This window comes from Xenopus laevis, chromosome 4L (assembly GCF_017654675.1).
Source record: "Xenopus laevis strain J_2021 chromosome 4L, Xenopus_laevis_v10.1, whole genome shotgun sequence".
NCBI lineage: Eukaryota > Metazoa > Chordata > Amphibia > Anura > Pipidae > Xenopus > Xenopus laevis.
This window is the reverse complement of record NC_054377.1, coordinates 91,998,415-92,013,150: the sequence shown is the minus strand read 5'-3', so window position 1 is coordinate 92,013,150 and position 14,736 is coordinate 91,998,415. Positions and strand designations below refer to the sequence as shown.

At 41.9% G+C, this 14,736-nt stretch overlaps 1 protein-coding gene across 1 annotated transcript; it reads right to left on the bottom strand.

Annotated features, from left to right (window-relative positions):
* Nucleotides 1-4,996: 4,996 nt before the first annotated feature.
* Nucleotides 4,997-12,309, bottom strand: gpx7.L (glutathione peroxidase 7 L homeolog). The gene is given in 3 exon segments (NM_001094531.2): nt 4,997-5,576; nt 6,977-7,238; nt 12,131-12,309. Coding segments are annotated over 3 exon segments (555 nt in total). The 5' UTR covers nt 12,260-12,309; the 3' UTR covers nt 4,997-5,412.
* Between the last annotated feature and the right edge of the window lie 2,427 nt (nt 12,310-14,736).

Sequence of the window (14,736 nt, the reverse complement as noted above, 5' to 3'; positions counted from 1 at the left end):
CACTATCCTGTGTACTAAATATTGTGATGCATTTAATTCCTGAGAAAGGCTTAAAGGGGTGGTTCACCTTCAGTTTAACTTTTAGTATGTTATAGAATTCTAAGCAACTTTTCAAATGGTCTATTTTTTTATTTTACTTTTTGAATGATTTGCCTTCTTCGTCTGACTATTTCCAGCTTTTAAATGGGGATCACTGACCCATCTTAAAAAAACAAATGCTCTGTAAGGCGACGAATGCATTGTTCTTTCTACTTTTTATTTATTCATCTTTCTATTCAGGCCTCTCCTATTCATATCCAAGTCTCTTATTCAAATCAATGCATGGTTGCTAGGGTAGTTTGGACCCTATCAACCAGAGTGCTGACATAGCAAACTGGAGAGCAGCTAAATAAAAAGCTATATAACTCAAAAACCGCACATAATAAAAAATTAAGAAGTGCACTCTCTACATCACACTAACAGTTCATTTCAAAGGTGAACCATTTGTAAATGTGAATATTATTTAAGGTGAATAGTACACACCTTTTCAAATTGAGCAAGATAAATAAAACTTATGCTGACAATAACTTATTATTATTATTTGGTACCTTACACTAATGTAGTAATAGAAAATTGAGTTTGCTTTCACATGTACTATCTTGCCATTACTTAGCTCAGTGACTGCACATGAAATTCACTGAAGCACCCACAACAGAAATGTATGCTTGCACATAACAGGGCACATTCTAGAAATGTGTCATTTGGAGGTTTCTGATTCAACCCCTTAAATACCTGTGTGATGATTTAAAGGATCTTAATTCATCGATCAAACAATTTTCCTTCGATCAAAAAAAGCTAGGAAAGCTTATGGTGCTCGGTAGGTTTTAGGTGGCGAAGTAAGTGGTCGAAGGTTTTTTTAAAGAGACAGTACTTCCACTATCGAATGGTCGAATAGTCGAACGATTTTTAGTTCGAAGTTTTTTTTATTCTAATCCTTCACTCAAGCTAAGTAAATATGCCCCTTAGTATGTTATAGAACAGCCAATTCTAAGCAACTTTGGTCGGCTTGATGTCTTACGCACTTAGTTAAACAAAATATCAGTGTGTTTTGCCCTTATATGTTTGCATATTGAAGGCCCCTGATTAATGTCATTGTAAGACAAGGCATAAACAACAAAATGCCCTTAAGGGCTTAAGGCCTATGAGGAGTCCATTTATCTAGTATGAATAGATTAGTTTGGAAATAATAAAATGGAAGCTAGTGTAGTTATAGGTTTCGAGTTCTAGTATGAAGGATAATGGATGTTATTCAAATTAATTTGGACCAGACTACTACAATTTAAAAAATGGTTGCTATGGCTCCCTTTTAATTGACTGAAAGGAGGCTTGATACTGTCAGATGTGGGAAAGGTGTAAATTGGTTGAATACTATAGAAGGGGAATAGTTTGGGCTACTAGAACATAACAATAGCAAAAATAATAATAGCAAAGAGTAAAATTAATTTATAAAAACAATAAACCTGTCTTCCACAATGCCTTTGGGATCCAGCAATAATCCAACAATAAAGTATTGTAAAGGAGGAAAGTTATTAGGTTAATGAACCATTGTGAAAGGGAATGAGTGACAGATATCATGAGATACGGGTTTTAAAAAGTGGTTTCAAAAAAGATTTGTTGCAGACATCCAGAATTAATACCGTACCCTAGGAATGTAACACATGAAGAGTAGCAGGGGTTCTGTAGGAGTAGACATGAAATACCGTATGTAGAACACAAGTAAGCAAATATGATTATGAATGATGCCGTAAAGGGGTTGTTCCCCTTCACTAACACTTTTTCAGTTGGTAGACCAGAAATAAAGACTTTTTTTCATTCAATATCTGCTTTTATATTTTTGGTTGTTTATGTCATATTAAAGTTGACATTTTATTTTTCACCTTCTCATGACCCTATGAAGCAGCACTGGGAGGGAGGTCATGGACTCTGTAAACTGATATAATTTAATTTATTAGATATATATTTCTTATATTCGGAGTGAGTTTAATCAAATTTAGCTGTTTTTTTTAACTTTGTTTTTATTTATTTTCCATGTTATACTTGGTCACTTCTCTTTAACCATGCTAAAATAGATAAACATACATGGTTCTGTTTCACAAAATCCTGCTATATCACAGATCACTGCTTAGTATTTATACAGTCAGGTTTTCCTGCCTTAGTTATTAGTGGAGGTAGCGATCAGAAGAAAAAGAATAAGAGTGAGAAAGAGGTAAAGAAGAGAAGGGAGAAAGTTGTAGTGGAATAAAGTCAATTAAAGTAAAATAGAATAAAATTATAGCAATAACAATATAAAAAGTATAACAATAACAGTATAACATTGTAAATGCAGCCGTTTTAATTGATACAATAATTTTAACATTCCACGTACACAGGGGCAGATTATTAAGGGTCGAGTTGTATTTAACCCAAAACTCGAATTTTCGTGTTAAAAAACTTAAATTTGTTTTTGAAAAAAAATAGGATTTTTCTAGATTTATTATGCCCCAAAGCTGCAAACAGCTTGAATCTAAAACCTGTAGAGCTCATGTATAAGTCAATGGCAACGGTCCATTGTGTCAGGCTCTCCTGGGATTCGAGCCAGGGTTCTTTGGGTTTCTGGCTCGATGCCTTATCTATTGGGCCAGGGCTGCTCACTATATGTTACCTGGCCTCTGCAGCCCCAGCCCAGCAGCAACCTGATTGGTTGTAGTAAGCCAATCAGGGCTGACTCTGCCCTATTTAAGGCCAGCCCTCCAAACACTGCTTGCCGGAGCATTGTGACATTGTCCCTAGCTAAGGGTTTCTGTTCTAGCTTCCTTGCCTTGTCCTGTTCTGCCCTATCTTGTACCTTTCTACCTTATCTTTCCTTGTTCTGTTCCTGCCCTGTCTTTCCCTCCCAGTTCTGCTCCAGTCCTACCTTTTACCTTGCCTTAACCTATTTCTGCTTTGACCTTGATCTGACCTTGACTTGTCTGTTCCTACTTCCTGTTCTGACTTGTAACCTTGCCCTGCTTTCCTTGCTATTCTGTATCTTGATCTGCTTCTCACGTCAAACCTTTCCCTGACTTGACCTTGTATTGACCTTGCCTGTTCCTGATTCTTGCTTCCTGTCCCTGCCTTGTAACCCCTCATCTCGCTCTGCAACTTGCCCTGCCTTTTCCTCCCTCTCCTGCTCTCCAGTCCTCTCTCCTTTTGCTCCAATCTCCTTTTGCTCCAATCTCCTTTTGCTCCAGTCTCCTTTTGCTCCAGTTTCCTTCTGTATCCTGTCCTCCCGCTAGCTTTTCCTCCCGCTATCTTGTCCTCCTGCTATCCTGTCCCCCAGATTTACGCCCGCACCGTCCTGTCTCATTCTTTCAGTCTGCCCCCGATCTATGCCCTTATCGTCCTGTCCTATCCAGCTTGTTCCAGTCCTGACCTTTCCCTCTCAAAAATGGAGTTATTTGGTCATAACAAAAAGCGCTTTGCATGGTGTAAGAAGAACACTCCATTCCAAGAAAAACACCTGCAACCTACTGTCAAATTTAGTTGAGGTTGCATCATGCTGTGGGGCTGTGTGGCTAGTTCAGGGACTAGGGCCCTTGTTACAGTCGAGGGTCAGATGAATTCAACCCAATATCAACAAATTCTTCAACATAATATTCAAGTATCAGTCACAAAGTTGAAGTTACGCAGGGGTTGGATATTCCAACAAAACAATGACCCTAAACACACTTCGAAATCTACAAAGGCATTTATGCAGAGGGAGAAGTACAATATTCTGGAATGGCCGTCACAGTCTGCCAACTTGAATATCATGGGAAATCTATGGAATTATTTGAAGCACGCTGTCCATGCTCGGCAGCCATCAAATTTAACTGAACTGGAATGATTTTGTATGGATAAATGGTCAAAAATACCGCCATCCAGAATCCAGACACTCATCAAAGGATATAGGAGGCGTCTAGAGGCTGTTACATTTGCAAAAGTAGGCACAACTAATTATTGATGTAATATCTCTGTTTTATGCACCTGTCTAATTTTGTTATGATGCATATTGCACATTTTCTGTTAATCCAATAAACTTTATGTTACATAGTTACATAGTCACATGTCACTGCTGAAATACTACTGTTTTCATAAGGCATGGTATACTGTATATTAATAAGAAGTTGCTACTTTGAAAGCTCAGCCAATGATAAACAAAACTCCAAAGAATTAAGAGGGGTTCCCAAACTTTTTCATATGACTGTATCTGGTGCATCTTTTGATAGTAGCTAGTTATCTGCTTCTTTTTCTCTGATTTACATGTTTGATAAACGAGTCCCAGTACATAATCTAATGTAAAAAATGAATGGAATGGGTTTATAGAACCAGTGTCGGACTGGGCCGGCGGGACACCGGGAAAAACCCCGTTGGGCCCCGGGCTCTTGTGGGCCCCGCCGGCCCAGATTCGCTACTTAGTGGGGCGGCGCGACCCCACTTTGTTTGGCGCATGCGCATGCGCACTAGCCCCCTGCAGCACTCCGGAGCGGCAGTGGCGGCTGGAGGGGGCCCTGGGGCAGTAGCCCCGGTGGGCCCCATGCCTCCCAGTCCGACCCTGTACAGAACTGTAGAATGTGTATGAGCACTGGAAGGTCACAGAACTGACGTTACTTTTGTTAAATGATCTTCCATCAGGCTGAGACAAAATTCTTGTTAATTTTTCTTCATGAGTTTCTACATTTTGGACATATGGTATTTTCTCTTTTTATAATTTTACATGCCCAAGATTTTCTAAATGCACACGAAGAGAGAATTCCTCCAAGAATACCTCGACTTGGTAGAGGCCTTAGGAGAGCATATCAAATTCATAACTCTGCTCATAAAACAAAGGAAAACAACACTTCATTGTAAATTCTAAACAACATAACATCTGTCGTGAGCAGATGCGTATAAATACCAATCCAAATCACCTCGGTTCATTATTTCTTTGTATTCTGTACTATAGTTTATACCTTGGCAATTGTAGCAAATAACAGACCTTTTTTATTTAGAATTTGCAAAATATCCATATTTCATTCATGACACAACATACAAATGTTGACTTGGCAGTGAGAAAAATGCACTCTTTAATCAGTGTTTACTGTTTACTGATTTTACTAAGTAAAAATAGCCAGAAAACAGTTTAACTAAAAAAAAGAGAGAATCTGTCATATTTGCTTGCATTTGTCATGTATTGTGTTTTTTTACACAGTGGTTTCCTGAGACATGACAACTCATTTTACTGTAATATGAAATTTATAATAAGACGCCAGCAGATCCAAGGCAATACCACAGTCATTCTCAATATTCAAATATTCTAGACATTTTCATATTGATGTCTTTAAAACAAATAAAAGGAATGATCAATAAGCTTTCAACACTCGTCCAGAAAATGTCTCAAAGTTCATCTTTCTTTTTCAGAATTATATTCCTCACAAGACTGGTGATGTGAGGCCTCACTTCTGCTACAGAGACTGTTGGACCCCAAGCATCAACTACTTTACCCTCCGGCCCAACTAAGTATTTCCAGAAGTTCCAGTCCGGTTCTTTTCCAGAGGATTCTGCGTAAATACATAAAATGGTAGTTAGAATGGATAGTTGTGTGTACAGTACCAAACCACCTGAACCTCTAATGACAAAGGGGAATTTTGGTTGTTTTAGAAAATGCTTAAGGGTAGGACTCCACGAACGATTTTGGTGCGATCCAACCAGCTGCGACAAAAATAAGGTAAGTAATAGAATTGTCGCATGGTGTTGCAGCATTAATCCGACAGTCGTGTCGCGTCTGATCGCGTCGAATCAACGCTGCGACACCATGCGACAATTCTATTACTTACCTTATTTTTGTCGCAGCGCATTGGATCGCACCAAAATCGTTCGTGGAGTCCTACCCTTAGACAAAATAATGTATTACTTAAATAGAACACCTAGTAGTAACCGGAAGCCTTAGGAATAATGTGTTTGGTTAGACAGGGTTTTTATAGCTTAAAATGAAATTTTATAAAAACAATAATCATTTCTTTCCTGATTAAAACAAAACAAGCTCATTGTCGAAAATACATTTTATTCGGTAGCTGCTGCTTGGAACAAATATGCTTTCTACAATTTTAGATTAGAATGTGGCCATCAAAATATGCATTCTATAATTTTACATGAAAATGTGGCCATAAATATAAGTGTTTTTTTTTTTCCTTTTAAAAAAGGGACTTATCTGTAAATTACACTGACTGCTAGAATTAATTAAAGCAGCAAAAAGAAAGAAAATTACATCAGAATATTTACATACAGCATCATTCCATATACTGGGAAAAGAGGTAAGAGGCAATGCAACAAAACAAAACAGCAATATCATGATCTCCAAGTTGCAATAATGCATTCTCAGTTTAATTTCTTCTTTTTTGTAACTTCCACGCATAGGTAAAGGAAGCAATTCTAGTAATATGCTGAACTCACAATGCAGTAGGCTTGCAAATAAACTTTATCTTTATTCTGTTTGGTATAAGCACATATTTGCTTTGGAAAGAAAGATGTATTATTGTTTTTTAAGTTAAGGTGGCCATAGACACACAGATCCTATTGTACGAATCGAGGAATCGTACTATTTTCGGATCGTGTGTGGAGTGTGCCGACATCTTTCGTCCGGCTGAGATTGGTCGTTTGGTCGATTGGTTAGGGTTGATTTTGACCCGACCGATCCCACCGGAGCCCATTGCGCATCGTAATCTGATCATTCGATATAGCCATGCTCGTTAATGGCATATCGGGAAAGATCGCCAAACGAGCGGATCTTTGCCTCTATGGCCACCTTTAGTGTGGTGATCCACCTTTGGGTCATGATCCAAAGATTAAGAACTTCTGATCTACATTATCAACTGTGTGTTAAAGTGAATGCAAATAATAATGATAATAATGGAATTTACATGATATGGCAATTAAATACAATAGAGTCTTAAATTCTTACCTATTAGGTACTTGAAGGCAGTATTGGCACCAGAGCCAGTGACTGCAGTTTTACTGAACATGGGGAAGGATGCACTGTAATTCTTTCTGACAAAGTTCTCAATTTCTCGGTCGCTATTTGGTTCTTGCTGTCCAAACTGGTTGCATGGAAATGCCAAAACATTGAAGTGGTGAGATCCCAGGTCCCTCTGCAGCTGCTGCAGTGCTTTGTAGTGGGAATCTGTAAATCCACATTCACTTGCTACATTCACCACCAGAGTCACCTGGGGGATATATTTGAGTTAGTTGGTTTGCAGTTATAAGAATGCAAGCAGTATAACAGGAAAATGAACTGGATGCGTTTACCACTGCCAGATTATATTCTCAAAATGTTTGCAGTGCCTACAAATCAGTTTTTCGGCATTATATGACCTTGGGCTCTTCTATCACCCCTTTTCCCAAACTGACATAACTTGGTGGTGTGGACTGTATTTAGGGCAATGATTAAAAAAAATAATTATTTGTGTTAAAGGAGACCTAAAGCATAACTAAAGAAGTAGCTAGAAATGGTGTTTATTATGTTTTGGGCTTCTGTACCAGCTCAAGGCAAGCACAGCCCTTTAGCAGGGAAGATCTGTGTCTCCAAAGATGCCCCAGTAGCTCCCCATCTTCTTTTCTGCTGATTCACTGCACATGCTCTGTGCTGCTGCCTTTTACTGAGCTTAGGGATCCACTTAATATACACTTAATATACAGTACACATAGAAATATCACAGTATAAGGCTGATTAGTAATTAATACAGATAATTACTACATGGCAGCACAGAAACTAGTGCAGTTAGTAACAGAATTTAATAATCATCCCTATAGCATCAGTTTATATTACAGACAAACCTAATTTTCTGCTGGATAATTTGCGACGACCCCTAAGCTTAGCTTCTCAACAGCTTATCAGAACCCTACTTGAAGTAGTGCTGATCTCCCTACCTTCCTCCCTGGCCCGGGTCCTGCCGCATGACGCAATAGATGAGCATGGGGGCTTGGATAGGGGGCCGGAGGCAGGCACGTTTCAGGGGCTGCTGCCGCCTGAGGCAGCAGCCCCAATGCCGCCCCTCCTCCTGCTCCGCTCTTCTAACTACCAGCGTCGGAGCGGGTGGAGGAGGGGCCGCATCGCTAGTGCAGTGAGCGCTATTGCGCTCGCTGCGCTAGAAGAGCCGAATTTCCGTTTTAAAAAACGGAAATTCGGCTCTTAAAGTTACCAGAGGCGGCTTTTTGCCGCCCCTGGTAACTGGCCGTTCCGTGCCGCCTGAGGCAAGATTCTCACCAACTCCCCCTCCATCGGGCCCATTACCTCTTTTAGCCCCTTTTCTGCCTCCCCTTTGGCGAACAGTGCCCCACCCCATTTGTATCAAAGCTCCCCCTCATCTTGGTCCCACGCCTACCTCGTGGGCTGATAAGGGGCCAACCTAAAGGTAGGAAACCTAGCTAGGGTAGGTAGTAAGGACAGGGCTCACCTGTGCCTCCTGCAGCTACGCTCTGCAATTTAGTGCAAAGAGCAAGTGCAGCTTTCCCTGGGGCACCGCTGCTTAGCAGATGAGAACTAAGTGTCAGTTGTTTGTGTAGGCAAAACAAAGAAAAGGAAACCCTGGAAGTACCACAATGTCATGGCAGATGCTAATTCTAGGGCTCCCTTGCCTCCTGTAGTTTGCCACAGCACACATTTTCAACAGATCGGTTTGAATAGGTACATTAGTGGTACACGTAATTTGCAAGGTGTGTGTATCAGTGCAAAGTACCTTTCTGAATCGCATTTAAGCATGAGTGGAAATTGCATCGGAACTTAATAGAAGTCAGTGGTCAGGTGTCAGTGGTCAGAAGTGTGTACTAGTATGAGTACTTGCATCTCACTTACATTAAAGAAAGTTTGTCCAAATGTAAATTGACCACACCCAGTACTGTTCTTGAGTTCTTAGAGGACACAATATATATTTAGCCACAATGAACAGATTTTTGTTAAACATTAATGATTATGCATGTGGTAGAAGTGATATGAAGTTTATTTGTAGTGATGTGCAGGCTGGAGTTGAGCTCTTACTTACGCTCCCCTTTACATGCAACCTTTCACTGCCGGCTTCTGACTCCAGCAGCCTCTATTTACAGCTGAACACCTGCCCCACCCCCTTTCATAACATCAGAGATGGGCAGGATGGCCACAAGTCTTTTTTGAATCTCAGTCTGGAAATGCTACAGAAACAATCAGGGCCGTCCTCAGGGGGGGACAGGGGGGTGTGTTGTCCCGGGCCCGGACGGTTTTAGGTCTTAAGGGGGGCTGTGCTGCACTAAAGCTGGCCATAGACGCAAAGATCCAATCATACGAATCGAGGATTCTTTCTAAGATTTTCAGACCGTGTGTGGAGAGTCCCAACGTTTTTTGGCCTATGGAGATCGGTCGTTTGATCGATCGGCCAGGTTAAAAGATTTCTGTCGGCTGCCGATAATATCTCTGCATCTATTGCCGATTGAACAATTTTCAGTGGGAGAATGTCACTAGCTTTGTCGGCTGATCTGTTCTTTTACTACTTTATTTGATCAGAATGGTTAGTGGCAAGTCAGGAGATGGGGAAGTCTCAAATGATCGGTTCTTTGAGTCTATGGCCAGCTTTACTTGATCTGCTGTCACAGATCTGCCGTCTTCGGAAGGGAGGGCAGGAGCACAGATGACTGCATTTTTTGAAGGCCCTTCTGGGTAGTTCTGGGTACTTAAGTGTGACATTTTGGTTATTTACTACAAGTTTTGTGTGGGAGGACAGGAACACATGGTGGAGCCAGCCTAAGTCAGCCTTAGTCATACCTTCACTTAGTACAATGACTGCATTTTGTCCATTCTCTTCCCTGATTGGTCACAAAAGTTTAAGTCCCGGTTGAGCTTCTCAGAGCTTTCCCCTCCCCTTAAAATTCTGTGACTGTGAATAAGGGAAGAGATTGCTGTTACTAGACAGAAGACTTGTGCTCCCCCCTCCCTTCTGTAGTTGGCAGCTCATTGACAGCAGGGGGGCCCTGCTAATAAAGTAAGTGCAACATGGCAAAGCCCCTGTAAATTTAACCTAGTGGTCCCTGTTATTGTATGGGGGAACCCTGGCCACCAATTTTTTTTAACTTCTGGGGGGGTTGGCCACAATTTTTTTTAAATGAACATGTGAGGGGTTGCCCTGGCCACCAATGTTTTATAATATTTGGGGGGCACTGGCCACCAATTGTTTTCTTTAACGTGTGGGGGTCCTAGCCACCAATATTTTTGAATGGGGGGCCCTGACCACAATTTTTTTTAATTAACATGTGGGGGCCCTAGCCACCACTGTTTTTTTATGGGGGACCCTGATCACCAATATTAATTTTATGGGGTGCCCTGACCACCAATGTTTTTATTTTTTATTAATGTGTGGGGGCCCTGACCACCAATGCTCTTTTTTTTACTGTGGGGCGAGCGGGCCAGTGGGTGGGGCTTGTGTTGGGGTCGGCGTGGCCCAGGGGGCCCAGGAAATTTTGTCATATGGGGCCCCGTGATTTCTGATGGTGGCCCTGGATACAATGGTGCAATGGTATGAGTAGTCAGGAAAAGTAGAGACAAAACTGCTCCACAAAGTGCACTCACCGGGAATACTTTGAGTTTGCGCACCATGCTGCCATGCTGTTCCAGAGTCCCTTGCCAAGAGACATCAACCAAACTCATGTCATAAAGGAGATAATGAGACATTTACATGACCTGAATTAAGCACCACACAAAGAGATAACAATAAATAAGGTCTCAAAAATGCCCAGAGTAGATTATCTTCCTCATGGCATAGGGCTGGTTGATGTCTCTGTTTGCTGCAACTAAAGTTGACTGCATAACTATAAAGGAAGCAGACCCTGCGGCCACTGGGTAAGTTCACAGGTAAACAGTGATTTGCATGCTTCGCAGGTAACCTGTAATTTTGTGGAGAGAGAGCTGGGGCAGAATTTTTTTGCCAGGGGGGGGCTGGGCCCATATTGTTAATCCATTGATGAATAGTAAAAAATCTGCCAGAGCAATGTAAAGGATGCCTGTGATACGTAAAAATATGGGGATGTGGTTTTCAGAAGAAGAGTACTCAGTGCCAACGTATTTTTTAAAGACGAACATTAGAATCAGGGGCACTGCTGCCATGGGTTGAGTTTAGTTTCTCAACTCACCTCAGGTGGCAGCACAGAACAAGCTACCAGGGGAAGCAAAAGGCTGCTCCTGGTAACTTTGAGACAAATTTACGGTTTTTAAACTGGAAATGTGTCTCTTCTAGTGCAAGAGTAAGCAATTGTCCTCTCTGGACTAGTGGTGTGACCCCACACTGCAGGAGCTACCTCAGGCATCTCCTCACATATAATCGGAGCGGAATAGACTAGAAAAAGTTTAGGGGTGTCAAACAACTAGCCACCGCCCAGTGATTCCATCTTTTGTTATTATTTAAACATTTCTCAAAGAAGACAAAAGAAATTAGGAAAAAGTTAATTTTGGGAAGAAAAATGCAAAAAATGAATGTTCCCCTGGAAATAACGTTGGTATCTAGTCAGGAGGAAAGAGGATATTCATTTTAAATGATAGTGCAGTAGTCGTTGTTGGCAATATTTCCACTCCTATCCTTTTTTATAACACCAACATATTTTACAGTTCTTTACAGAGATTACACATCATCCCATTCCCCAGTGGAGCTTTCAATCTAAATCCCTCTAATTTTTTTTTATCAGGAGCCAGGGAAGCTGCATGAAGGCTTCTGGTGTGTGGGAAGAGACCAATGTTACTCAGGTTACAAGTTTTTCTGACTTAGGGTAATTGCATCTTTAATATTATGTTGGTATCAAAGTCAGGATGTTTATTAGCTACGTGTGACTACTAATAAAACAGTTACAAGTCATGTGTGCAGCTTTGAGCAGAAGTATGGAGTGAGCAGACATGCAGGAGCTGTGGTACAGGCAGGAGCAGCATCCCCTCTCTGACTGCCACGTCCGCATCACCACTGAGGAGCTATGCAATGAGAGTACATGCGAGTTGGCCCTGGTCTAGTATAAAGAGTCAGTGCAAGAAATGAGTTGGTCAGAGTTAGCCTGTGCTGCTGTTAGTTGGGAAATGTTAGTATGGGAGGCACATTCCAACCACACTCACCGACCCACGGTATTTCTCCAGCGACACCAGCTTGCCCCTGATATTTACCACCTTAAAGGTGTAGAAATCCCGGGATTTCTGGAGTGAGGGGGGCAACAAGAGAAGCAAAACCAGAGCCGCAAGGTACATGGTGCCTAATTCTCTATCACTGCTCTGCCTTCAATGTACCACTCGCTACTACTTGTCCTGGCTGCTGCTGGGGATTTTTGGAATTCTAAAGGAGGGGCTCAATTTTTTTCTAACATCCCCTGTGCAACACTCACAAGTCTCTTCAATGACACTTATCTCCCCCTCCTCTCTCTGTCTGTGGTTCTCCACTCCCACTAAAATGTTTGTTACACCCTTTTTTTCACTGACTGCCACTTGCTGAAGGCTGCATTGAAGTCCTTAGCAGCTGGAACAGATTGCCCATTCTTGTTATGTTTGTTTAAAATGCTCCTGTGATTCCAATTAGCAAATATGTAGCTTGGCCTCTGTGCTGTAAATCTCTGCTTGGCTTCTGTACATGATATATATTTGGATGTTTTTGTAGATAAGCTGTATGATGCCTCTGTAACATGTTTCTAGCCTTATATTTATTTTTAACATTTTGACTGCAGCAATTTTAAGAAAACAGTTGTGGGTTCCAGGCTACCGGTGGCGGTGATGTGTGTAGGGTATAATGCCTTTACACGTTTGCAATATTTGTTTAGTTAATAGGTTTTCAGAACATATTTTTTATTTAGTGGTTTAATAAGGTATGACGAGTGGGCTGCTAATTTGTCTCGAATGCAATAATGACATTCTGAAAAAATTACATAATGAAGAAAAAAGGACATAAATCTGCAATTGCAAATTGATTTTAGTTGCAAGTGTATGGATCATGATGCAGCCTAAGAAAAGATGAATGTAGCTTTGAAGACAGGCTTTAGCTCTACACATCTACCTAGCAGAACGTACAGAAAACTGAAAATAATGTGAACTAAAAAAAATCTTTGAAAAGGAAACCCACGTACATACATGCTAATTTCCCATCTCATTATTGTGTTGACATGTATATGTGACTTTGCATGACTGTATACGTCTCATAATTTTGCAGTTTTGCATAATGTTTTGCGCAGAAAGATTCCATTTAACAAAGCCAGAGGTCATCCAATACCTTCTCAAAATCTCTGTTGAAATATACTTATTATATATAGAGCACTGAAAAATCCATGTAATTGGTTCTGCAGACACAAATGTCCTTATTTTATAGTAGGCAAAAGTGACAAATATTTGTTGAGCAAGTGAACAGATTTTTGTTAACCATTTATGATTATTCATGTGGTAGAAGTGATATGAAGACTGTTTATTTGTAGTGACGTGCAGGCTGTCCTGAAATCTGTGGGTCAGGCCAGGTTCTGCAGAAGATTGGTGGGTCACAGGCAGGCTGGAGCTGAGCTCTTCCTTATGCTCCCCTTCACATGCAACCTTTCACTGCTGGCTTCCAGGTTTTCATTTCAAAACCAGCCAAAGACTATCAAAAAACTAGCCAAAAGCCATTTTAAACATAGCCCAAAAGTAGCCCAATTTGGTTCCCACCCAACCTGCTGCTGTCACTGACTTGAATGGTTGCTATGGCAGCTGCCCCGGTGCAATTCTGCCGCTCTGAGACACTTTGTCCTTGACTCTGCCCCTAAATACTGGTGTCCCCCCCTCTCAGAGCTCAATCCCAAGCTGAGAGGGACACAAATTGCACCAAGAGGCGGGATCACACAGGGCAAGGAGCCTGGTGCAACTGCTGAATCTGTCCCCCACTCACTGGTCACTCACGGGTTAATTATGTCAGTGTCACTCTCACTGGTCAGTGGTCACTCAGGGGTTAAGCAGAAATGGAGGAGTGAAATTCCTGTGCAGGGGGTCAACAGCAGAGGAGAAGGATCCGGGGGAGGGAGGGCCGTAAGGCGGGCAGATCTGACTGGGGCAGAGGCGGCACTGGCAAGCACAGTATCTCTCTCTCTCAGACGAGTCACGTGATACTCAACTGTGACGTCACATCTCCATTCCAATTAGTCAAAAAACACACAGTCTAGCCCTGCGAATCCACGGGGTGGGGGAGGGGCATGCTGTCAATCAGCCGTGGGGGTGTGGCAGCAGCAGAGTAGACCAACTCGGTCTCACTCTCTCCCTAGCAGTCACCAGTCCACCCAGACTGGAGCCTCACGTCACTAACTAGCCATTGGCGGGTTTGGACTTTTAAAACCCGTCACTACATATCAAAACCAGCCCAATTTGGCGGTAAACCCGCCAAACTGGCAACCCTGGCCCGGGCTTCTGACTCCAGCAGCCTCTATTTACAGCTGAACACCTGCCCCACCCCCTTTCATAACATCAGAGATGGGCAGGATGGCTACAAGTCTTTTTTTGAATCTCAGTCTGGAAATGCTTCAGATACAATCAGGGCCGTTATGGGGGGGGGGCAGGGGGGAGTGTTGTCCCGGGCCCGGAGGGTTTTAGGTCTTAAGGGGGGCTGTGCTGCACTAAAGCTGGCCATAGACACAAAGATCCGATCGTACGAATCAAGGATAAGTACGATTTTCAGACCGTGTGTGGAGAGTTCCGATATTTTTCATCCCATGGAGATTGGT